The following is a 23,430-nucleotide window of genomic DNA, read 5'->3' as shown; positions in this document are numbered from 1 at the left end:
GGATGGACGGGCGGGCAGCGGCTCTGCCAGCGCTACTTGCGTTGCACGCGGCACTACTGGTACTGGATGGCACCATGGCTCCGGTGGTTTGCCGGATCAGCTCTGGATACTTGCGCCGCGCGTGCAGTGCAGTGAAGTGCAGCCGTGCTTTTCCTTTTCCGTGAAGGCTTGTGGAGCATCGTTGTATGCAATCCGCTTGTGCGGAAAAACAAGGGGCCCGGCCCCCGCAGTGTCAGACGGCCAGTTGCTTACATATGGGCAGCCAAAAAGAAGCAGCGCTATATCATGAGTCATGACTTTATGAGCTTGATCCCACGAAGAATGTACCCCTGTCATTCCAAGCCAGTGGGCTCAGGAGGAGTCCCCTGATGTGATAGTTCATAAACACATACTCCATCAGGAGCAAAACGTGTTTCTTGAGAATCATCACCTGATAATTCAGTAGAGTGTACCAATAAGTAAAGTTTGATTGTTACACACCGATCTAAGGATTCGCCTCTGAAAATGACTTTTAATAAAGGCAGGCACTCAAAAGATCCGATTCTATAAATAGGTTAACAAAAACGGTTGTTCTAAGTGTCCGTCTCTAAAAATAGTTGTCCCACCATAACTTTTTCATATGAATTCAGACGAAGACAAACTTTACACCAAAATTGTAGAGCTCTATGCGATCTACAACTTTGTACTCCCTCCGGCCAAAAAAAATTGCAATCCTCGCTTTTCGAGAAGTCAAACAGTTTGAATTTTGACTAAATTTATACAAAAAATACTAACATTTATGATACAAAATAAGTACCATTAGATTAGTTATAAAATATATTTTCGTAATAAATTTATTTGGAGACATAAATGCTAGTACTCCTTCCATTCCAAATTATAAGTCATTCCAAGAATCCTAAAGAGTCAAAGCATTTCAAGTTTGAACAAAATTATAGAGAGAATTATAAAGAATTTTGACATCAAATAGGTATACTATAAAAATATAATTAATGAAGAATCTAATGATACTTAGTTGGCATCATAAATGTTATTATCTTATCATATAAATTTGGTCAAACTTAAGATGCTTTGACTCTCCAAGATTCTTGGAGTGACTTGTAATTTGAGATGGAGGGAGTACTATTTACTATAGACTTACCAAACTTGAGCTAGTTTCACCGGCACTGATCACATAATTGTATTCTTTTATGGATGAAGGGAGTAGTAGATAAATTTTTTATTTGAAACCGTTGACATGAAATGAAGTTTTTATGTTCAAACAAAAATATCATTTAAGCTATCAAAACTTAGAATTTAGATTTTAGATTTTTTGAACAACCTCTGATGTTGACATGATCTACACAAAAATTATATTTCTCAATACGGCCAATAACTTTGTAGTTCACATGTTTTTTTTATTTCAAGTCATTTAGATTCTTGAATATTTGCTTTATGTTCTAAGATTTAAAAAATTAAAAATCTAGAAATTTCAAATGAAAATCAGATGTTAACATGATCTATACCAAACTTGTAACTATCAATGTAGTTTGCAACTTTGCAGTTGACAAGTTTTTTATTTAAAAACATCTAGAGTTCGAAATGTTAGTTTCAAAATTCTTAGATTTAATATTCAAATTTTTGAAAATTTCAAACTATCACGGATGGAGACACACCCTATATCAGAATTATAGAGCTTGACAAGATATAAAACTTTGTAGTTGAAAAGTTTTCGTTTGAAATAACTTAGGGGCTAAAATACTAGATACAAGATTACAGAATGTTTATAAAAAAATATAGTGTCCTATGTGTACGCATAAATGACTGTTTAGTGCAATGGTAGAGAGATGTGTAAGAAGTTGTGGGTTTGTATCTAAAAACACTTGTCTGTAGCCATTAACAGAGACAAAAAAAAAAGCTTGCAGTAGTGTTTCTACCACCGTCATTGCCACTGCGGCTAGCTTTGGCTGCTGCCGCTACCATAATCTTCTTTAGGCACACCTAGTACGGCATTGTAGTTCATTTTAGCCTAGTATGAAACGAAGAGTTAGTTTTTCTCTCTTTTTCGATAGTTTTTCTCTCTTATTTCTTTTTTGAGTAAGCAAAATGTTGAGACGGATCTCTATGAGCTAGTTAAGATACCACAACTGGAGATGCCATGAGTCTGGTAGCACTGGAATTCAAGCAAAATCCACAAAGACGTTGCAAAGACCAATCCAAATTCTAGTAACAAACACAAAATAATCACTAGGGCAGCATTGTACTTGTAGCTCTCATCAAATACCATAGTAAACACAATAACCATCTGCAGCGAAACGTGTTACTGACAATCATCATCTGATAATTCAGCACAGTATAGCAAAGTTTGATTGTTACACATTGATCTTATTCACACAGCAGCAACAGCAGTAAAGCTTTCGCATCCCAAAAGCTTTCGGACCTGCTACGAATAATTCAACCATATACAAGCCCCAACAAATTCATGTCTTCACCCTTGATGTTGATGACACAAGGGAAACAAAACTAACCTAAATTTCACCATACAAGTTCGATCTGGAGACAAGAAAATGTTTTATACACAAACAATAATCTGACAGCTATAACAGAAAAAAAGACAAATTTTCTCTCTTTTTAAGGAAAAAGAGCTGTAGAAGTAGAAATCGAGCCTCAAACGCTGCCTGTTTGAATCAGAGCTTGTCGACGTCGACGTTCCTGAAGCTCCCGCCAAGCAACGACAGGAGGCCACCGCCGTGCACCCTCCCTTCGGGGACGGCGACCACCCCTCCCTCTCTGCTCCTCTCCGATGGCTGCACTGCTGCCGCCGTCAAGGATTTCATAGAGTGGGGGACCAGCACCTGGGGAGGGATCAGCTCCTGCCTCCTCGTCGCCGCCTCAGGCGAGCCGCCGCAGTCCGACACCGCGCTCACGCCCGACGACGAGTAGTCGCTGTTTATGTTCGCCGCGCTGGAGGACCGAACGATGCCGTGGAAGAGGCCCGGCCCGATCATGCCGCCGCCGCCGCCGCTGCGCTGCTGCGAGGCCACCAGCGTGCCGTGTGCCGCGCAGAGCCCGCTCCGGCCGCGCGCGAACTTCTCGCAGCCGCCGCCGAAGTTGCACCGCTTCCCGCCGCCGTGGGCCTTGCAGTACTCGGTGCTCCCTTGTGCGCTCTTGCCGCACCCGTCCACCCTGCACCGCCTGCCACCGCCGTGCTTCACGCAGCGGTCCGTGCGCCCGCGCGCGCTCTTGCTGCACCCGGGCACCGCGCACCGCTTCCCGCCGCCGTGCGCCACGCAGAAGTCCGTGCCGCCGTGGACGCTCTTGGGGCACACGCCGCCGCCCTCGTACATGCACCGCTTCCCGCCGCCGTGCGCCTTGCACAGCGGCGTGCTGCCTTCGGCCCCCTTGCCGCACCCCTCGAAGACGCACCGCTTCCCGCCGCCGTGCGACTTGCAGTACAGGGTGCTGCCCTGCGCTCCCTTGCGGCAGTCCGGGAACTGGCACCGCCGCCCGCCGCCGTGAGAGATGCACAGCCCGACCCTTCCCTCGGCGCTCCTGATGCAGCCCTCGACCGAGCACCTCTTCCCGCCTCCGTGCTTGATGCACCGCCCGGACTTGCCCCGCGCGGCTTTAGGGCAGTCAGGGTAGCCGCACCGTCGGCCGCCTCCATGGGCGATGCAGTGATCCGTCTTCCCTTCCGCGCTCTTGGTGCAGCCGAGCTGCAGGCACCGTCGTCCTCCGCCGTGGGCCTTGCAGTAGGCCGTGCGGCTCTCGGCGCCCTTGTGACACCCGGGCTTCTGGCACCTCTGCCCGCCGCCGTGAGCGATGCACAGGCCCGACGCGCCTCGCGCGCCCTTGGAGCACCCTTTGAACCGGCACTTCTTGGGATGCCGGCGTTGAGCCTGCTGTCCAGGATTGCTTACCACGGTCACGACATCAGAGCTCACGCCACCAAATGAAGCCTCCGTCATGGATGCCGAAGGTTCAGGGCTGAGCTGAAAACCGCGGGGATCAGTACCATCATTACTGTCGTCTGCATCATCTAGCAAACCCTGCTCCTCTTCGGCTGTTGAATAGTTTGGCCGAGGCGCGAAGAGCAGCGATGGCATGTAGCCGCCGGAGCTTCTCCAGGCGGACGTGGAGCCCTCATCAACAGTGGAAAAGGAGATGATGGTTCCAGCAGGTACGCCCAAGTGTTTAGTTGCCCCAGCATTTCGCCCCTGATGAATCCCAAGGCTCAGCCCCCCTGGATCAGCGAAGGAGAAGCTCTGGCCAAACAAAGTTACAGGTGGTCTCGACTTGTCTGCTCCGGCAGGCTGCTGCTGATCACAAGAGTTAACGTCCGGGTCCGGCGTCGGACCCAGCCCGAGGACTAGCCTGCATCCATCATCTTGAGCAGGCGCATGAATCGGCCTCTGAAAACCTCTGTGGCCATGGCTGCTGCTACTGTTCACTGCTGAACCCAGCTGGTCTGTGCCAAATGTTATCTGACTCTGGCCATGGCTACCCGTTGTGTAGCTCGTCACTGAGAAACCAATTGACACTGCAGAATCATCCATGAGAGCCTGGTTTCCGCGGTGGAGGACACCCGCGAAACCGTTATTCATCTAGGCTGAGTACTTGAAAAATACAGTGAAGGTGGTGGACGAACAACAATGAGGAGAGTGTATTTCTGCACAGTGAGATCAGTGGTTTACTTTACTGATCCCTTGTATGTGCACAGTCGAGTAGACGAAGTGAAAGAATATCAGCAGCAGTGAAGTACCATCTGATCCACCGCTAACAAAGCCAGATGTGTCTGCCCGGTCCATTACTGTCTTGCTCCAGTATAAAAATTGTGATCCAGGAGGTACTTGACCTCTCTGATAGACTAAACTGTATAGTTATGTTCACTGACAGTTGATCATCAATAAGACGCAGAGGAAGCCAAGGTGCGCTGCCAGCGAATTCTTCAGACTACAACACTGCAAAAAGGAGTAGAAACACCGTTGGGATTCTGTTCTAGAAAAAAACTTAGGTCCCATTTGGCATGCAAAAATTTCACAACAGTATATACTTACTATCCCGTGAAATCCTTGTACTCCAAATATGGTGCTCAATAAGTAAGAATGGTTTATTATTATTATTTAGGGTTCATAGTTGACACCATCCACCAAGTCATGCAATTGAACTTAACCATAGAACTACGTAAGGAAAATCTCTATTTACCGCACTTGAGAAAATGATTCATTATAGTAGCGCCAGTAAACAGACAACAGCCAATCATAATTAGGAAGAACGTTGACCAGGATTTTTTTTTATCAAAAATAGATCTATATTTTGTTGGCAGACCACAAAGTGTATGGTACACTAATAATTGAAGGTAAAAAAAAGTAAAACAACAAGTGGCCTAACTATTCTACTTGCGTTTGATATATGGCTTTTATTTTTTCCGATAATTAACTTTACCTTGGGTGCTAGAGTTAGTTTTGATGAATGGATGAAGAAAAAAAAAAGATGCCAAGCACAACATGAGCCCGAGAAAAAAAAAATCATTGAGGACCACCATGATTACTTGAGAACAAGAGTTTGTGCAATAAGTAAGCATGTTAAAATCTTCGGTTCTCAAAAAGAAGATACGTTGACATCTCGGCTGAACAAGTTGACTTTCCTAGCTATCGATCCCTAGATAGGTTGTTGCGTTATGCAAACAATTTTGGGAGAAAAAAACAAATGGGTATCACATAGTTTAGGCTGTGTTTAGTTCGCGAATTTTAGGAATTTGACTACTGTAGCACTTTCGTTTTTATTTGGCAATTATTGTTCAATCATGGACTAATTAGGCTCAAAACGTTCGTCTCGCAATTTCCAACCAAACTGTGCAATTAGTTTTTTTTTCGTCTACATTTAATGCTTCATGCACGTATCGCAAGATTCGATGTGATGGCTACTGTAGCACTTTTTTGGAAAAGTTTTTGGGAACTAAACAAGCACTTAATGCACGATTGTTCATGAATCAGTCAGTGACGATGATACCAGCCCGTACAAACCTTCTTGCAGAAGTACATAATTCAGGTCTGCTCAGGTCATACGTACTGTATGCCTAAAACCGTACAAGGAAAATTCCTATACGTTACGAACAGCTGGCCAGCTGGGTCAGAGCTCATACCCTTGAGCAAATTTTCTAAGACAATAGGAAGAGCGATCCAGTTGACTCGACGATACAGCGATTCCAATAGCCGCGGAAAAAGAATATCAGGGCCATGAGAATCAGTTCTTTTCAGCGAAAACTAGTTGGCGTCCCCCCCAAAAAAAGTGAAATCAGACATGGGAAGTTCGTAGAGATCATGCAAAATTATGCTAATTGCAAAAGAAAAAAAAAGTTCAGGTTAAATTTGAAGTTCTCAAAAGGAAAATCTAAACTATAATAGTATTCTACGTAACACTTGTTCCCAAAAAACCTTGGAAGTGGGAAAAATGAATCAACCTTGAAAATAGGAGCAGAGCAAAATTGGAACACACCGAATTGGGCTACCTACCGACACATGCCATGAACAAAGTTTACTAGTTTAGAGAAGGGATATGCTGCCGCTTGCCGGAAATGGAGAAAGAATAAAGATTCTTCGCTTTGGTTTTGAAAAAAAAAAAAAAAAAAAAAAGAGGTACTACTCCAGTCTTGATTTAGGAACAATTTCAGAAAGAAATCAAAACGGGAAAATAGTTAGCGTAAACCTCGGTACACTAATCAACTCTCAGATCGTTGTCTCTCGCACACCTTCATCGGAGACGGAGAGAGAGATACCAGTGGCCAAAACCTGGTCTGCCGCAAATCGCGAGCAGTATCCGGCCAAAACCTGAAGAGCAGTCCAGAGCTCGAGCAGCATGGGCCTCCCCTCAGAGCCACCGAATTCACGCTGCAGCTCCGGTGACCACGCAACACGAGACGGGGCCGGGACGACACACACAGACAGAGGACAGGACAGATCTGAATGAACCGAGCAGCAATTGCTTAGCCGTGGGCATCCATGGCAGAAACCTCAAAACCCTCGAAGGAATCAACAACCACGCTCCCGCAAAAGCTACCGTACTGCACATGCATGCCTAGCGTGCCTAACCAGGGCTGCTTGCTACGTATCTGCGCTGCGAAACGAGCGAAACGAGAGGAGAAGAAGAATTGCAGCCGCGGGGCCATGGCAGAGAGCATGCAATACAACGCCGAGCGGAAGGAATCTTGGCAAGGAAACAGAGGCGGAGAAGAAAACAGAGGCAGACAATCACCTTGCATCCCAGCGGCCAGCGCCAGCGGAGAGAATCACAATCACAGGCGCGCAAAGGGAGGCAGAGAGAGAGAAAAGGAGAGGAGGGAGGGAGATTTTATTATGGAGAGGCAGGCAGGCAGGCAGGAGAGAGTGCTCTGACGGAGTAGTACTAGGGCTGGCTGTGGTGCGGGGAGGGGGGCTTGTGCGAGCGCCCGCGACGTCACATGACGGCGGCGCCTTTCCCACGCGCAGCGGGCAGCGCACCTGGCTCCAGCGACCAGCCGGCGCGTCGCCGCTCCGCTTGGCGGCTGGAGCCTGGAGCCGACGGACGCGGACGGGGTGTGTTTCGCTCGCTGCTCTCGCGGAGTCGCTCGCGGCGTGTGTGGCCTACGTTTATTTGGGGTGCGTCCGCCTGGGTGGATTCCCCCACCTCGCCAGTGCCTGCTTTTGTGGAATTGCGACGGCACATCGGTAGGTTTTGGACGGAAGCTCTGGTGGCGATGTTTTCAGCATCTCCCTCCTCCTGCCTCTCTCCCGAAAAAGTCTTTTTCTCGTTCTTGAAAGTTGAGATCATCATGTTGCTAGTTTTACCAAAAGTGCTTATATAGTGAATCTGAAACACAAATCTTATGTTTTTTTTTTGCTATATAATGCCAATGATAATGAGCTGTCTATTTTTGTTGGATTTATTTAGTCCTAGCCCAATCTTAAGTTAAATGAATTTCAAGGGCTAAAATAAATGCTAGTGCAATAAATGATTAATCGTGTATGCAAAGTTGATAGGAGATTGACTCATCTTAAATAGATGGTTATTGTGTGCACCTGTTACGGGTGTAAGGCAAGTCACACATCCGCACGTCTGCCGCGACGTCAATGGGCTAGAGCAGCCAGACCATGACATGAGTGGTGTGGCGCCAATGAAACTTTTGCAGCTCAAAACTCAAAGCAAAAATGATAAGAGTGAGGAACAGCAAACTGAGTGAGGTAAGAGAAATGAGTGGTCGATGGACAGAGGGAGTGAAAGATGAAAGAAAGAAATCTATCACCTTTAATATTAGATATAGATATAAATAGTTTTGGTACTAACTAGCTTTTTTTTCCTTCTCATTTTCTTGAAAAAGAACGAAAGACATTAGTTTTTGCACATTTATCTTCCTTTAATATTCTACTTGATATCCAATTCTTATTTGGGTTCTTTTTCTAGAAAGAAATCTATATAAAGGAACCACTTAGTCCAGCCTATCAGTTGTTGTTGGGGCGTGTATTATCTTTTTTTATATATAAGTAAGCGCGTTATGCCAGAATTTTCATTCCATTTTTTTCATGTTTCTAATTAGTAGCTTGATGCACCACGAGAAAAAAATGTTTTTAGAGGACAACCTCTCTAACTAACAGAGACGGACACATCTAAAGACTTTGGTTAAGTGGCCTCCAAGTATAAGCATGTCTCTAGTAATTTTTAAGACAGGCATCATAAGGGAATTGACAGGGAGTAGATTTTTTTTTAGGACGAGTGGCGTGCGGGTAGACGGGGTTGTCGTAAGAGCGACGTGTGGGTGCAGCACTAGGCAAGATGATGAGGGAAGGCGAAAGTGGAAGGGAATTGATGGGAATACCTTGTTTTGGACCCCAATCAATGTTGAATCGCTTTGGCTCAATTCATGGTAGAAGCTATCCACAAAATCATTGTTTGGTAGCGCTCCTCGGATTCTCGCATGGAGCGGAGTAGCCGAAGCGCTACCAAACAGTCCCTAAACGCGCTGAGATTCATCAACCTAGCTAGGAATCATCATAGCAGCCCTCACCACTATAGATCCTCCCTTCCCTGTGTCGTCTTCCTTGGTCATTGTTGCGGGTCTGCACTGTCAACAAGCCACTACTCATCACCCACAATGTGGAGCAAGAAGATAGAGGGTAGAGAGGAGAGCTATAGGATGAGAAGAGGTAGAGAGGAGTGTCACTAGTATGAGTGGCATGCGAGCAAGCAAGGAAGAGCAACGACGGAGCGCGACACTGAATGAAATGCCAAGGGGGAGGGAGGAGTAGATGTTTTCACTCCCCACTCGACGTAAAAGAACATGAATTGCTCCAACTTGAGTCGAGGGAGAAACTATTGTCGAAATCGCCATTTGGTGGTGCTTCTCGGCTTCCGCATGGAGTCAAAGCGCTAGAGCCCTAAAACATGTCAACATCCATCCACCTAATGTCGGTGTTTCGAACCATCGGCTAGTAAATTTGTATCTGCGCGTCTGGCCCGGATGGTGTGCTCGGAGGACACAAGGATTTATACTGGTTCGGGTGGAATGTCCCTACATCCAGTCTGTTGCTGCTCGTGTTATCGACACTAGTTTGTAGTAGGGGTTACAAACGGGCAAGAGAGGAAGAAGGTCCCAAGTCTCTGGTGAAAAGATCGAACGGAGTTGAGTCTTGTTGAGCTCGTTCAACTGTGTGCTCGAGCCTCCCCCTTCATGGGGCGTCCTGCTTCCCCTTTTATAGGTGAAGGGGAAGGCACAGCTTACAGAGAGAGAAAGAGAGAAAATGAGAAAAGCGAGGGAGAAGAAGGCCTCTAGGGTCGCGGCATCCTTCATCTCCTTTATGTGGGTCCCACCGGTCCTGTAGATAATGATGGGGATGGCTCCACGTCATGGCCCTGTTCGTCACTGGCATCATATGCAGGCATCGTCAGCCGGTCGTGGCGCTCCACTCCGTTCCGACGGACGGCATGGTGAACAGGTACTCCTGTCAGAAACTGTACGGGGATTAAGCAGCACAGCGCCGGCACGCCCGGCACTGTTGGCGATGTGAGCCCCCAGGTATGGTTCATCATGGCCACTGGTCACGTCGAGACGTGCCTGCTTCCCTACCGGTGTCAGAACTTTGACCCTATGGTCATACTCTTAGACCCATAGTGGTTGAAGGCGGTATGGATCCCCGTCGGGTGAGACGAAACCGACGCCTGAGGGGTCTAGCGAGACGGAGCCCGTGCCTAAGGGGTCTAGCAAGATGAGGCCCGCGCCCTTGGGGTCAGGCAAGACAGGACCCGTGCCATCGGGGTCAGGCGAGACGGAGCCCGCGCCCTCGGGGTCCAGGGAGACCTTAAATACATCTTGGACCATCCGGGTGAATTAACATTCATGGCCGTTAACTTCCTTCCTCCGGGTATCCCTAATATCGATACCCGACAATAGCCCCCAAGCCTGCGGAGGAATAGAATACTCCTTTGGAGGCTTTTTTTAGGTGGGAGGATTCTGAGGGCCTCGGTCTCCCTTTGTAGTCCATGAGGTGTCTTGGTAGGGTTGCGATTCCCTTCTGTCGCGATTGAACTCCTTAGAAACATGTAGCTGTGGGATTCGGGGGGCGGAAAAGATTTCTCTTGATTCCGATCTCTCCCTAGGATCCGATCGATTCGCCATCATCATGCGACCGCGTATTTGGTCTCCTTACGAGTCTAACTTCCCTCGAGCCCCTACGCATAGCAGGGGTCTAGTCGAGGGGTCAGCTCATCGTGTAATCGTCCTCCCTCAAGTGTTTTTTCGATAAAACGAAGGGGCTGAGTCGTGCTATGTTTTCCTCGATGGACGAATCATGGTGCTCGGTGAGCTGTTAATGGGTTAGTCCAAGTGGGGCCCTGGCTTCCCATTCATGGGGGTCCAGCAAGGGTCAGCTCGTGACCGACTCCAGATTCTTGGCGGCCAATCCATATAATTCCTGGGTCCGTTCGACCGGTCCCAAGGGCTCGTTGTCTTTCTTTAAGGAAAAACCATGGACCGTGAACCGACCAAGACTCGAACATGGGCCAGGATGCCTGCGGCGCTCATGCGCCCAGGTACTAGCCACTAGCGGGCCCATCCCTTTCCACCCCACACTCTAAAGGTGCCCTAGAGCAGTTGTGAACCCATTGGTGGGCCAACCATCGAACTCCTGGGCCTGAATGGGTCGTGAGAGCATTTTTAGCTCCGTATCCCTCCTTACCTGTGGCAGTTCTCGGCCCATTGAATGGGGCGAACCGTCATCCGGCACGTCCTTCGAGGGAGTGGCCAGAGGTAGCGTCGGACTTGTCCGTCAGACTTATCTGCCAAGATAGCGGATGAGATCATCCCCCCCCCCAAAAAAAATAGTTAGTTAGATAAACAAAGTGGTGGTCTTGTAATAAATGAATAAGTTTTAGTTCTTTTGTTTCGGTCAAACAAACTTTTGGGTACTTTTTTCTTTTTGTGTTTATAAAAAGGTTACTGTATTCCGACCCTTTTCCGTTGCTAAGGCTATAGAGCTTAAGGCGTGGGCGAAAGAATCCTAATCACATAGGTGAGCAAGAACGCCGTAGCTGCTGGGGCGTATGTTCCTTGCAGTCTGACCAACTTTACTCAGTGTTTGTTTCCACAGCTCTTGCTTTTATATCTTAACGTGAGAAGGGGTCGGGTACAATGATTGTTTCTGAATAGGTATGCTCTTATCATCCCCCGAGTGAGGCCAGGCCCCGTTGAAGGCTCTAGTTTGGTTTTGGTGAATTGATGAAACCCTATGTGCTAACCTAGTTTATCAAAGTGATTATGAGATAGGAGACACATTTCAAGTGATGAAGTAAATGAAGATCATGACATGATGATGGTGATGCCATAGTGATGATCAAGTGCTTGGACTTGGAAAAGAAGAAAGAGAAAAATAAAAACCTTAAGGCAAAGGTGAAATTGATAGGAGCTTTTCGGTTTAGTGATCGAAACACTTAGCGAGTGTGATCATATTTAGGATCGATAGTCATACTATTAAGAGGGGTGAAACTCGTATCAAAATGTTGTTATCAAAGTGCCACTAGATGCTCTAACTTGTTGCGTATGCATTTAGGATCTAGTGGAAAGCTAACACCCTTGAAAATGTTTGTAAAAATATGCTAACACACGTGCACAAGGTGATACACTTGGTGGTTGGCACATTTGAGCAAGGGTGGAGAAGTTGGTGAATTGAAGAAGGTGTTTTTCACTATCAAACAGTGATCGGACACTCAGTTCGATGTGACCCGACTCAGGGTTCCAGCGTCCGGTCAATTATAAAAGAAGGTGGTGCTCTCGGGCTCGATTTGCCCTATGACTGAACTCAGAGAAGAAAAGTGACCGCACTCTGGCTGAACACTGTTCAACGTCCGGTCCTGCTGATGTGGCAGCACGCAGAGAAGAGGAGGAGCAGACACACCGGTGCGTCCGATCATGGTGGACCGGACGCGTCCGGTCAAGAAAAACTGGCTCTGGTGCCTTACTAGAAACGACCGGACTCCAGTGGTGAAGCATCCGGTCACTTTGAGCAGTGCATCTGGTCGCAATTTAACATGTGGCATGAAACAGACTAGCCGTTGAGATCGGGCATTCAGCATTTGAAGCTAATGACACGTGGCGATATCAGGCGACCGGACGTAGGGGTCCAGCGTTTGGTCAATCTGACCGGCGCGTCCGGTCAACCTAAATTTTAGAGGACTAAGGGGCTAACGGGTCTATTTTGTTGGGGGCTCTATTTAAGGAATGTGGCCGACTCTAGCTCACTCTCTTGGCCATTTGCATTGGCATAGCAACCTTGTGAGCTTAGTCAAAGCCCTCCCACTCATCTCCATCATTGATTCATCATCTTTGTGAGATTGGGAGAGAATCCAAGTGCATTGCTTGAGTGCTTGCATCTAGGAGCGCTTGGTATTCGTGTTTCGCTGCGGGTTTGACTTGTTACTCTTGGTGGTTGCTGCCACCTAGACGGCTTGGAGTAGCGAGGATCGTCGAGCGGAGGTTGCTAATTGTCTCCGGCTCCGATCGTGGTGATTGTGAGGGGTTATTGACCTTTCCCCGGCGTAGAGCCAAAAGGTACTCTAGTAAATTACTCGTGGCTTGTGTGATCCTTATCTTGTGTTGGTTGTGTGGCACCCTATTGAGGGTTTGGCGTGTGATGCTAATTAGCGCATGAACCTCCAAGTGAGTGAATCGCCACAACGGGGACTAGCTTGCCGGCAAGAAAGTGAACCTCAGAGGAAAAATCATTGTGTCTTGATTGTCTCCTTGTATTCATTGGTATTCATTGATTGATCACTTGCCATGGTGGTATATTTCTCTACTACTCTCTTGTATTTCATTGTACATTTATTTGTATAGAGCTTGTGGTAGTCAAGACTAGATAGTGTAGTACTCAATTGTATCACTCTTGCTAGATTGATCACATAGGTGTAAATTAGAGACATAGCCTTATTGTGTATACTAGAGATCATAGAAAATAGAATTGGGTAGGTGGCTTGCAACCCTAAGTAAAGTGCTAGCACAAAATTCGCTTCGCCATCTTATTGACTAATCATTTGTCTTAGTGTGGTTGTAGAAATTTTTAATAGGCTATTCACCCCCCCTCTAGCCATTAGGACCTTTCACCCGTGCCGTTGCTGGGGTTGGGTGTCACTAAGGATCAAGGATGAGATAGCAAAAAAGAAAGCATTTTTGTATTTCAGAAACACCGTTCTTAGTTTTCATGGGTACATGCATATGCTAAGGGTAAAAAGGACGTAGCTGTTCGATGTTCCCTGCGTTGACGAAGACCTTGCCGTAGATGGTCTTGAGCTCATAGGTGCCAAGTTGCAGCACTTCTACGATGATGTATGGTCCCTCCCACGGCGGAGAGAGCTTGTGATGGTTTTTGTTGCTCTGGACGAGGAGGAGTACCAAGTCCCCGACGTTGAAGGCCCGACCCTGCACCAGACGGCTGTGGTACCGGCGTAACGCCTGCTGGTACTTAGCCGAGTGGAGGAGGGCAACGTCGTGCGCCTTATCGAGCTGATCCATGGCATCCTCGAGGGATGTCTTGGCTCCCTGCTCGTTGTATGTCCTGACCCACGACGCTCCATAGTCGAGGTCGGTCGGGAGGATAGCCTTGGAACCATAGACCATGAAGAAGGGCATGTAGCCGATGGCCTAGCTAGGGGTCGTCCTCAGGCTCCAGAGCACCACAGGGAGCTCTGTGACCCATCGTCCGTTGTACTTGTTCAACCGGTTGAAGATCCTAGGCTTGAGGCCTTATAGGATCATGCCATTCACGTGCTTGACCTGCCCATTCGTGTGGGGGTGCACCACGGTGGCCCAATCGATGTGGATGTGGTATTCATCGTAGAATCGGAGGAACTTTTCCTGGTGAACTACGTGTCGTTGTCCGTGATAATAGAGTTTGGGACTCCAAAACGATGGATGATGTCAAGGAAGAACAGCATGGCTTGCTCAAACTTGATCACAGAGATCGGCTGATCCTCTATCCACTTTGTAAACTTGTCTACGGCGACAAGCAAGTGCGTATAGCCCTCGGGCGCTCTCTTGAAAGGTTCGGCCATATCGAGCCCCCAGACCATGAATGGCCACATGATGGGGATCGTTTGGAGTGCTTGGGCCGATAGGTGGGTCTGCCGAGCGTAGTATTGACACCTTTCGTAGGTGCGCACAATCTGTTCAGCGTTGGCTACTATGATCGACCAGTAGAAGCCCTATCAGAATGTATTTCTGACCAGGGACCTAGGTGTGGCATGGCCCTTTGAGCAGCTTCTCGAAGTAGTTTGGGGTACCCTCGGTGGGCTTCCAACCCTCTTGCGGTCAGCAGCGGCCATGAGCAAGCCCTCGCATCGCTACTTGTTCTTCTTCTTGTTGGGACGGTTGGAGGCACCTTTGTCGGCGTCCTCGTCCCGCTTTGCCTTGCCCTTGGCACGATCAAAAATCGCTCCGACCACCTCCTTGCCCGAGGCATGGCTAGTAGTGATGTTGAGGAGCTCCTTGGTGGTTCATGGGCCCTTGCATCCCAGGTTGTGAACTAGGGACTCGTAGGTGGTCCCGGACAAGAAGGCTCCTATAACATCGGTGTTGGCGACGTCGGGCAGCACGTTGCACTACTAGGAGAAGCGCTGAATGTACTCATGAAGAGTTTTCCTAGACCCATGTTGGTAGTTTTTGAGATCCCACGGGTTCCCAAGACGCATGTAGGTGCCCTGAAAGTTTCCCACAAAAATCTCCTTTAGGTCCGCCCAACTTTGAATCCGGTTGGATGGAAGGTGTTCCTGCCATGTTCGTGTCGAATCGGCTAGGAACAATGGGAGGTTACGGATAATAAAACTGTCACTATCCACTCCACTGGCTCGGCAAGCAAGCCAGTAATCCTTGAGCCACAGTCCGGGGTTTGTTTCCCTAGAGTATTTTGGGATGTTGGTCGGCGGTCGGTACCGTGGTGGGAAGACAGTGTTGAGGATATGTTGGCTGAAGGCCTAAGGTCCCAACAGGTCAGGGCTCGGGCTCTAGTCCTCGCTGTTGTTGTAGCATCCACCGCAACAAGGGTGTTAGTTGTGGCTAGCGTCCTCTCTCTCATCGCTTTGTCCATGCCTACAGGTATCCAGGGTGTTACGTATGTCACGGTGGAGGCCGAGACGCTCATGCAGCGGGGCCACGGTGCACCCCTCGCCGCCATGCGGTGCCTGGTGGATAGACACGTCCCTAACATGTCGTCCTAAGGGCACGCGCTGACTGGCGTCGAGCTCATGTCGCCAAGACAGCGAGATCTCCGCCTGCTATACCACCACGTGCTCAAGCAGTGTGCGGACCTCGTGATGGGCTCGACGATCCTTGGGTGTCGTGGGCGCTGGGAGCCCTTGGAGCAGGGCTACCGCGGCAGCGATGTTCTGGCTTGCCCGGACGAACTGTGGAAGGGCTCCATCATCTTTGATGATCCTCCGGTTCATATCACGGGCCATGGCGCACGCACGCCCACCATCTCCGTGGCACTCAATCTCTCATTCAAGCTCTGTGCACTCATGCTCGAGTTGGAGTCATGCATCCTCGAGCTCCTGGTGCCGCGCCCTTAGTTGTTCCACCCGCTTGCGAGGAAGGGCCCCTGCATCTTCCTCGACCACGTCGTCGAGGTTGTTTGGTGGGGTAGCCCCTCCCTCGTGGATGCTTTTGACGCGTCCCTTAGGGGTATCTGCCATAAAACATTCTCGCGATGGGTGATGGCTCCCCCTGGTAGAGTCAGAGTCGGAGAGCGACTCTGAATCTCCTGTGAGAAGGTCATGGAAAGATTCTGCGATGTATTCGGTCATCCCCATGAACTCATCATTCGTAGGGGATGGGTGCATGTGTTGCACCATGAGGTGGCCAATGGTCCCCATAGCATTGCTTAGACCGAACAGGAATGCTGCCGGGGCGCCCCGGGTGAGGTGTTCCGAGGAGAGCGGTTCCCCTCCGACGAGTTGCATCATGGCATTAGCAAAGGAGAAAGTAAGTCAGCGCAGCTCCTCTCGGGACGGTCGGTGTAACACCCCTAGTGTTACGAGCTTGTTTAGCACCGTGATTTAGGCCTAAGTAAAATTTTCAAAACGAGTTCCTCGAAGTTTTAAATTTTAGCACGCATGAAATGATAAGGCGAATCTTACGTGATTCGCTTTTGTGGTTGAAAGGAATCAAATGAATATAGTGAGTTAGCTTACTTAATGTAAAAATATGCTAATAAGATCCTAATAAGGAAAATAGAATAAGTGGTGTTAACTGTTTGGCATGAAAAGCATTTTTTGATAAACAAAGATAATAAACTTGTGTATGTTACTTAAGTTAAGTTTGATGGGGAAGATATGTAGAGGAATATGTCACTTTAATTTTGGGAGGATAAATGTTGTTAGTTAGTTTTCTTGGAAGCTCAAAAATCAAATTGGAAATTAAATCCACTCTTTTCGGCTAAGTCGGCAAACATCGAGTTGTTGTTGACAATGCTATCTTTGGCATTTAAATTCTAACAAAAATGATAAATACTCGCGTCATGTTTTTGCACTATTGGTTGTCTCTAAGTGAGCTCGTGAGCGTGGTGTAGATTGAGGTGGTGTGTGAGGTCGTGATGCACTCTCCAAAATTTGCCCTAACCTCTGTAGAATGCGTTGTGAAACAGATTTTTGAAACCTAGTCCATGATTTGGCACCCAGGTGATGCACTCAAGTTGGCAGTTCCTTATCTCCCTCTCTAGTTGCTCTCTGGTCATGAGGTTTACTTCGCTAGTTAGCTGTTAGTGCCGACTTTAGGTTGATGGCTTCGGTTGAACCTCAATCGAAATACTAAGTGGCTTTTGCTTCGCTTTAAAAAGCATGCGTAGCACCGTTTCTAGCTGCTCGGGCTCAGGGTGTGGTCACCGCGTGCGCGCGCTACTACCCTGGTTGGCGCTGTGGCCACAGCCGCGGCCCCACTGGTCGGCCCCCCAGCTGTCGGTTCCATGCTTGGCTAGGTTGGCCAGCCCCTCCCTGTCGTGCTGCCAACCCTATGTGCCCACGTGCATGGGATGTCTACCGTATCACGTGGGGTCGAGCCCGACGCCACAGTCGTTGTCGCTTGGCCGACATGGCGCTTACCCTCGCCGTCCGCTCCACCGACCACACATAGTCCTGGGCATGTGCCAAGTCATCGCAACTGTGTCGTTGCCCCGGCCGCTGTTGCGACGGGACTACTCCCTGCTCTGCCCTACCTATCCACCCCGTCCCGCTAGCCGCCGGCAGTGAGCTCTGTTCCAGCTTGGCCATTTCGATTCCAGTGCGTCACGTTGAGACTCCACTCACATGTGTGTACGTGCTCGCATCGCTCCACCAACCATGACCGCTCGCTTTAATTTGCCGGCTCGCTGTGTGCTTTTCACTCGACCACACCACGCCATGGCCGTTGCCTCCTCCTCCCTCCTACGTGGCAGCGAGTTTCGTAGCTCTTTTCCATGCACCTGCGTGTATCTTGGGAAGCTAGCTAGGCGCCCTACCGCACTAAGCCTCAGCCGAGCACCGATGGCCACCAATTTGGCACTTCCCGCGCTGTCCGTCAGTTCACCGCCGTACTCTAGGATTTGGGGATAAGGCTCAAAGCAATGGTAGCAATTCGATCGAATGCAATTTCTAACTCGCCTTAACCTCCTATATCTGGCACTCGTCTCGGCTTGGTTAGGACCTTCACCTGTGACGAGCTGACACGGCCGTGCCACGCTCAGAGCGCTGCCGCCCTTCACCGTGCATGTGGCCATCCTAGCATGGGCCGTTTCAGCTCCAAACGACACCGTATCCATGTTTGGGGTAAGGTCCTGATGCTCCCCCATGATTTCATTTCCGTCTCCGAGATCGTAGGTTGTCGGAGCATGTGCGCCGCCATCGGTACAACAGCTCTATTTCGTGGGGGCTTCTATTTAAGCCCCATGGCCGGCTCAAGCTCACTCTCTTGCACATTTTCATTGACATAGCAACCTTGTGAGCTTAGCCAAAGCCCTCCCACTCATCTCCATCATTGATCCATCATCATTGTGAGATTGGGAGAGAATCCAAGTGCATTGCTTGAGTGATTGCATCTAGAGGCATTTGGTATTCGTGTTGCGCTGTGGATTTTGCTTGTTACTCTTGGTGGTTGCCACCACCTAGACGGCTCGATGCAGCGGTGGAGGATCGGCACATGTTGGTGATTGTTTGTGGCCATCTCTGGTGATTGTGAGGGGAGTGTACCTTCCCCGGCGGAGCGCTGAAAGGTAACTCTAGTAAATTGCTCGTGTCATTGAGTTACCTCACTTGTGGGTTGGTTCTTGCGGTGTCCTATCATGTGGATGAGGTTTGTGAAACACCTCTTAGCCACCGAACCATCAAGTGTTGGTCGACACAATGGGGACGTAGTGTGTTGGCAAGCACGTGAACCTCGGGAGAAAATCGATTATCTCTTGTCTTTGGTATTCTCCCGGTGATTGGCTATATATTCATCTTGTGATTGGTTCATCCCCTACACGGCGGTATAAATCACCCTACTTACTTGATTACATTCTTGCAAACTAGTTGATACAAGCTCTTTAGTGTAAATAGAATTGAGAGCTTGCTTTATTGTTTACATTCATCTAGTTGAGCTCTTTAGAGTAGCAAGTTTGTGTGCCTAAGTAATCATTGTAACTAGAATTGTTGGATAGGTGGCTTGCAACCCTTGTAGAGCTAGAGCAAGTTTGCATTACGCTATTTGTCATACTAATCAAATTGCTCTAGTTGATTTGTAGATTTTTAAATAGGCTATTCACCCCCCCCCCCTCTAGCCATATAGGACCTTTCACCTATTCGGCAACTGGGATACGTAGACCAGCGTTAGAGCTATCTCGTTAGCTCGTGAGGCGTGATCGGATTTCTAAGTATTTTGGCTGTCGTTGATTATTTACATCTATGCATCCGCATCAATGCATATCATATAGGTACGATGATGGATCAACGGATCAATTGAAGTATGATTGGGAATCCGAGGATGGTGTAATGGTATTCTCTCCAAGAGATGATGCAATGGGCTTTCTATTCAGATGATGATGGATGATCTAAAGATGCAGATACTAACTTTTTCATATATATATTACCCAGGCAAGCCCCGGTGCATAACCCCTACTTTTCTACAGTTTAAATTATATTTGTGCATTAAATTTTAAGGAGTTGAATGAAACCCACTTGACAGGCAATCACTCGACTTCTACCAGTTCCTGTAGCATAGCAATCTACCCGATCCTGTCATACTAGTAAAACTCATAGGATATATATATATATATATATACTACCCGATCCTGTCATACTAGTAAAACTCATAGGATATATATATATATATATATATCCTATGAGTTTTACTAGTATGACAGGATCGGGTAGATTGCTATGCTACAGGAACTGGTAGAAGTCGAGTGATTGCCTGTCACTCGCGAGATATAGGAAATATGTTACTATATCATTATCACTTGGGAAATATAAATAGTGGAAAGGAAAAATGGTGACTGGGCAGGGATATGGTTTGGGTATTGGTGGGTGTAAGAGGTTGTGTCGCCGTGGACGCGGGGCATGGCTTGGTTACACTGCTTTCCCTATCTGTGTCGGTTAAGGACCGATCGTTGCATAAGCCATCGAGGCATGTCACAGATTTATTATCCCAAGCACATACTTGTATATGGGCGCTTGGAAGACTTGTTGCTCTCTTATCGTACGTTCTGGCTCTTTCCGGACCGACTGTCAGGGTTGTGTTTTGGTGGAGGAGGTCCTTACACCGCATTGAGTCCAGGACTCAGAGGCGGGGACTTGGAGTCCCAGTTTGGACGGGGACCTAGGACCCCAGGACAGTAGGGTTATGGGTTGGTCCTGCTTATGCCTTGGGTACAAGCGGGGCGTGTGTTTTTGGGGTACCCAGCTAGGGACATTGATTCGTGAATCGCCGCCGAGTCGGTACGGTTTGTCTTATGCCTAGCACCGTAGTAAGAACTGAAAGATGAAAGATGGAATGGACAAAGGAAATATGATTGCTTACCACCTGCTTGAAAGTAGCACAGGTGCTTACATAGAATGGTTAGTTAATGAACCAATGCGGCTATTAATAAAAATCGAATATAAGGACGCACGCTTAGTAATGCTTCCTGCAAATGCAATAAACCCATAAGCCAGACAGACTTGCATATCCTTGGAGTCTTTTCTTTCCTCTTGTCGGGTAAGTCTTGCTGAGTATAATTGAGTACTCAGGGTTTTATTTCCCCTGTTGCAGGTGACAGGTGGATGCTTGAGCTGACCCTTGTGTGTGGATACCTTCTGGTGGGCTCAGCGAGAATTCCTTTACGCTGCGATCGTAGTTGTTATTTATAACTCTCACTACATATTTTTATAAATGAAAGTTTTATAATCTGTTGTCATAGTTTATATATCAATACTTCATCATTTCATGAATAGGTATTTATTTCCGTTGAAATTCTGATCACATGTTTATATTCCGCTGTTAAATTAAATTATTCATAACTCTGATAATATGATTACATACCGCTGTTATAATAATAAATATTATACTCTGATGTTGTATTAAAAGTGATGTAAGAAATGGTTAAGAATGATGTAAGCTTTATTCTCTCATTTGTGATCCTGATAGCAAAAACGTGTATTTTCGGGTTCTCCCACGGGGTGTGCCCGATGGAACCGAGTAATTTAGTGTTCTCCCTTAGGTGCTTAGTGTCTAATGAAAGACGAGCACTTCTAGGAGGCATTAGATTAGACGGTTCTGCCACAGTCGGGGTCCCAGGAAGACGTCGAGTTGGCGCTCCAGCCTCCCGTAGTCGAAGCCGAGGGGCCGGTCGCTCCTGGGGACACGGGTCTCCGGCATGTGCAGCCGCAGCTCCTCAAGCGCCTCAACAATCGCGTCAAGGCTGGCGGAGTGGAGAGGTTGAACGGCGGCGGGAGCCTACGCCAACTCTCTCCCTGTCGTGACGATGAAATCTAGGCTCCCGAAGCGTACGTACGCACCCGGGACCTAGCTGACGCCATGACTGGCCACGTCCTCAACGCCGCCTTCATTGCTTGCAGTGATGCTTACGGAGAGTATGGTCTCAACAAAAAAGGAACTGTGTTATGGAGCATATATAGGCTTCATTGCTTTACGTGCACATACAAGAGGATATATATATAATACCATGCACAAATATAGAAAAAAAATTGAGTAATCAATTCAAAGACAAAAGGCATCCAATTGGATTAAAGTAGGTTCTGTTTCCTGCTCCACTTTTAGCCTTTTAGGCTCTCCATTTCGCATAGGTTATGCACAAGATTATATATATATATATATATATATATATATATATATATATATATATATATATATATATATATATATATATATATATATATATGTATATGAATGATATCCCTCTGTTTCAAAATATAAGACATGGTTTGACTCAACACAGTTTTCAAAACTTGATTTATGTTTTTCTTTTATGCTATAATATTTGTAGGAAAAAAATCATTCATAACATGAGATACTACTTTTGAATGTGAATATGATGATATCACATTTGTATAATAGAATTTACATCTTGTATGACTAATTGTTGTTTGACCACAAGGTTGAAGTCTTCTTTTTCTTGAACAAGGGATGGTAGGTGTTATGTCATTTCATAGTCGAGAAATTATGGTACAATTATTTACAGGTATGAAAATATAATGGAAAAGAAAACCACTCTTTACGTATTGCAATTTATGAGAGGAATAGGCGAATAGCTACGTGGTATTTGCAGCAGTTGCGTGTCTTGTTTGATTAGGATGGCAAACACCAAACAGGAACATATCTAGAATGATCGGGTAGTGCGCCTTGCTACTTATTTTTTTCCTCCTCATGTCTACTTCCTCTTCCTATTCATCTCTCTCCATTTGTTTTCTCCTACATCTTCTTTAGGGCTCGTTCGTTTGGGACAGTATGACGCCAGAATTCATTCCGGTTGATAAAATCTTATACAATTATAAACTAAAGATCCAATTGGAACTATTCCTGAAGGCCATTCCCCGGGAAGCGAACGGGCCTTATTCTTGACGTACACTGCAAAAGTCAGGACTTCATTTTTTTTCTTCGCAAAAGCGAAATTCAGAACTTTAAAGTAGCATTGGAAAGTATGCTTGAGGGTTAGGTTCCTAAAAAAATCCTGGTGCTCTTGTTGCAAAAATAAATAAATAAAACAAAGATGGTTACACCGGTGAATAGTAGTACTGATGCAGATTCTAGAAGCGTCCAATTATGGTGGTGGTCTCGTGGAGCAAATAATTGCATTGGCCCCCGCTCCCTCACGTTCAACAGTCCCTCTCGCCTCAAAAGACTTGATTGGACTGATGATGTGTTCACATTTGTATATCAGAGGCAAGCAGCCAGCCGACGTGATAGATGTGGCTATTGCAAGTCGGGTCTTTTTTTTTTTTTAGGTTAGTAATTAGTATTTGACGCTATAGTATTTTCGTTTATATTTGATAATTAGTTTAATCATGGTCTAACTAGGCTCAAAAGATTCGTCTCGTAATTTACAATTAAACTGTGTAATTAGTTATTTTTTTTATCTACATTTAATACTCCATGCATGTGTCTAAAGATTTGATGTGATGAAAATAGAGTGAAAAAACTTACAATCTAAATAAGGCACGTCCTAGAATTAGCGACGCGATTGGAACAGTTGACTAGTGCATCAAGATGATTGGATCGAAAAGTAGACGACGAACATATTCTCAACAGGTCGTTGCTTATGGAGCTCCAACTTTGGATCGGGCAGGTGGAGTGTATCTCTCTTTTTTTTTTTTTTGTCTCTGCCCCCTATAATACACCACTTCAAATTATTCTACAGCTATCAAATAAATTCTATATCTACAGTCACAATCTAAACTATATCCACCCCACAAAACGTACATAGATAAAGATCA

General features: G+C 47.0%; 2 protein-coding genes across 2 annotated transcripts; both read right to left on the bottom strand.

Annotated features, from left to right (window-relative positions):
- Positions 1-2,330: 2,330 nt before the first annotated feature.
- On the bottom strand, positions 2,331-7,577 carry LOC136477532 (uncharacterized). The gene is made up of 2 exons (XM_066475735.1): positions 7,231-7,577; positions 2,331-4,937 (listed from the first exon to the last, which is right to left on the bottom strand). Exon 2 carries the CDS (start codon positions 4,578-4,580, stop codon positions 2,664-2,666), a length of 1,917 nt encoding a protein of 638 aa, XP_066331832.1. The 5' UTR covers positions 4,581-4,937; positions 7,231-7,577; the 3' UTR covers positions 2,331-2,663.
- Positions 7,578-13,717: 6,140 nt separating this feature from the next.
- Positions 13,718-14,128, bottom strand: LOC136470171 (uncharacterized). Its single transcript, XM_066468108.1, has one exon. The coding sequence runs from the start codon at positions 14,126-14,128 to the stop codon at positions 13,718-13,720; it is 411 nt and encodes a 136-aa protein (XP_066324205.1).
- Positions 14,129-23,430: the final 9,302 nt, after the last annotated feature.

Source organism: Miscanthus floridulus, chromosome 8, assembly GCF_019320115.1.
Source record: "Miscanthus floridulus cultivar M001 chromosome 8, ASM1932011v1, whole genome shotgun sequence".
NCBI lineage: Eukaryota > Viridiplantae > Streptophyta > Magnoliopsida > Poales > Poaceae > Miscanthus > Miscanthus floridulus.
Note: the sequence above shows the minus strand (reverse complement) of the source record. Positions and strands in the feature narration are given on the sequence as shown.

Coding starts and splice junctions, on each gene's coding strand:
- LOC136470171 (XM_066468108.1), bottom strand. CDS start 14,128: ATGCCCTTCTTCATGGTCTATGGTTCCAAGGCTATCCTCCCGACCGAC.
- LOC136477532 (XM_066475735.1), bottom strand. CDS start 4,580: ATGAATAACGGTTTCGCGGGTGTCCTCCACCGCGGAAACCAGGCTCTC.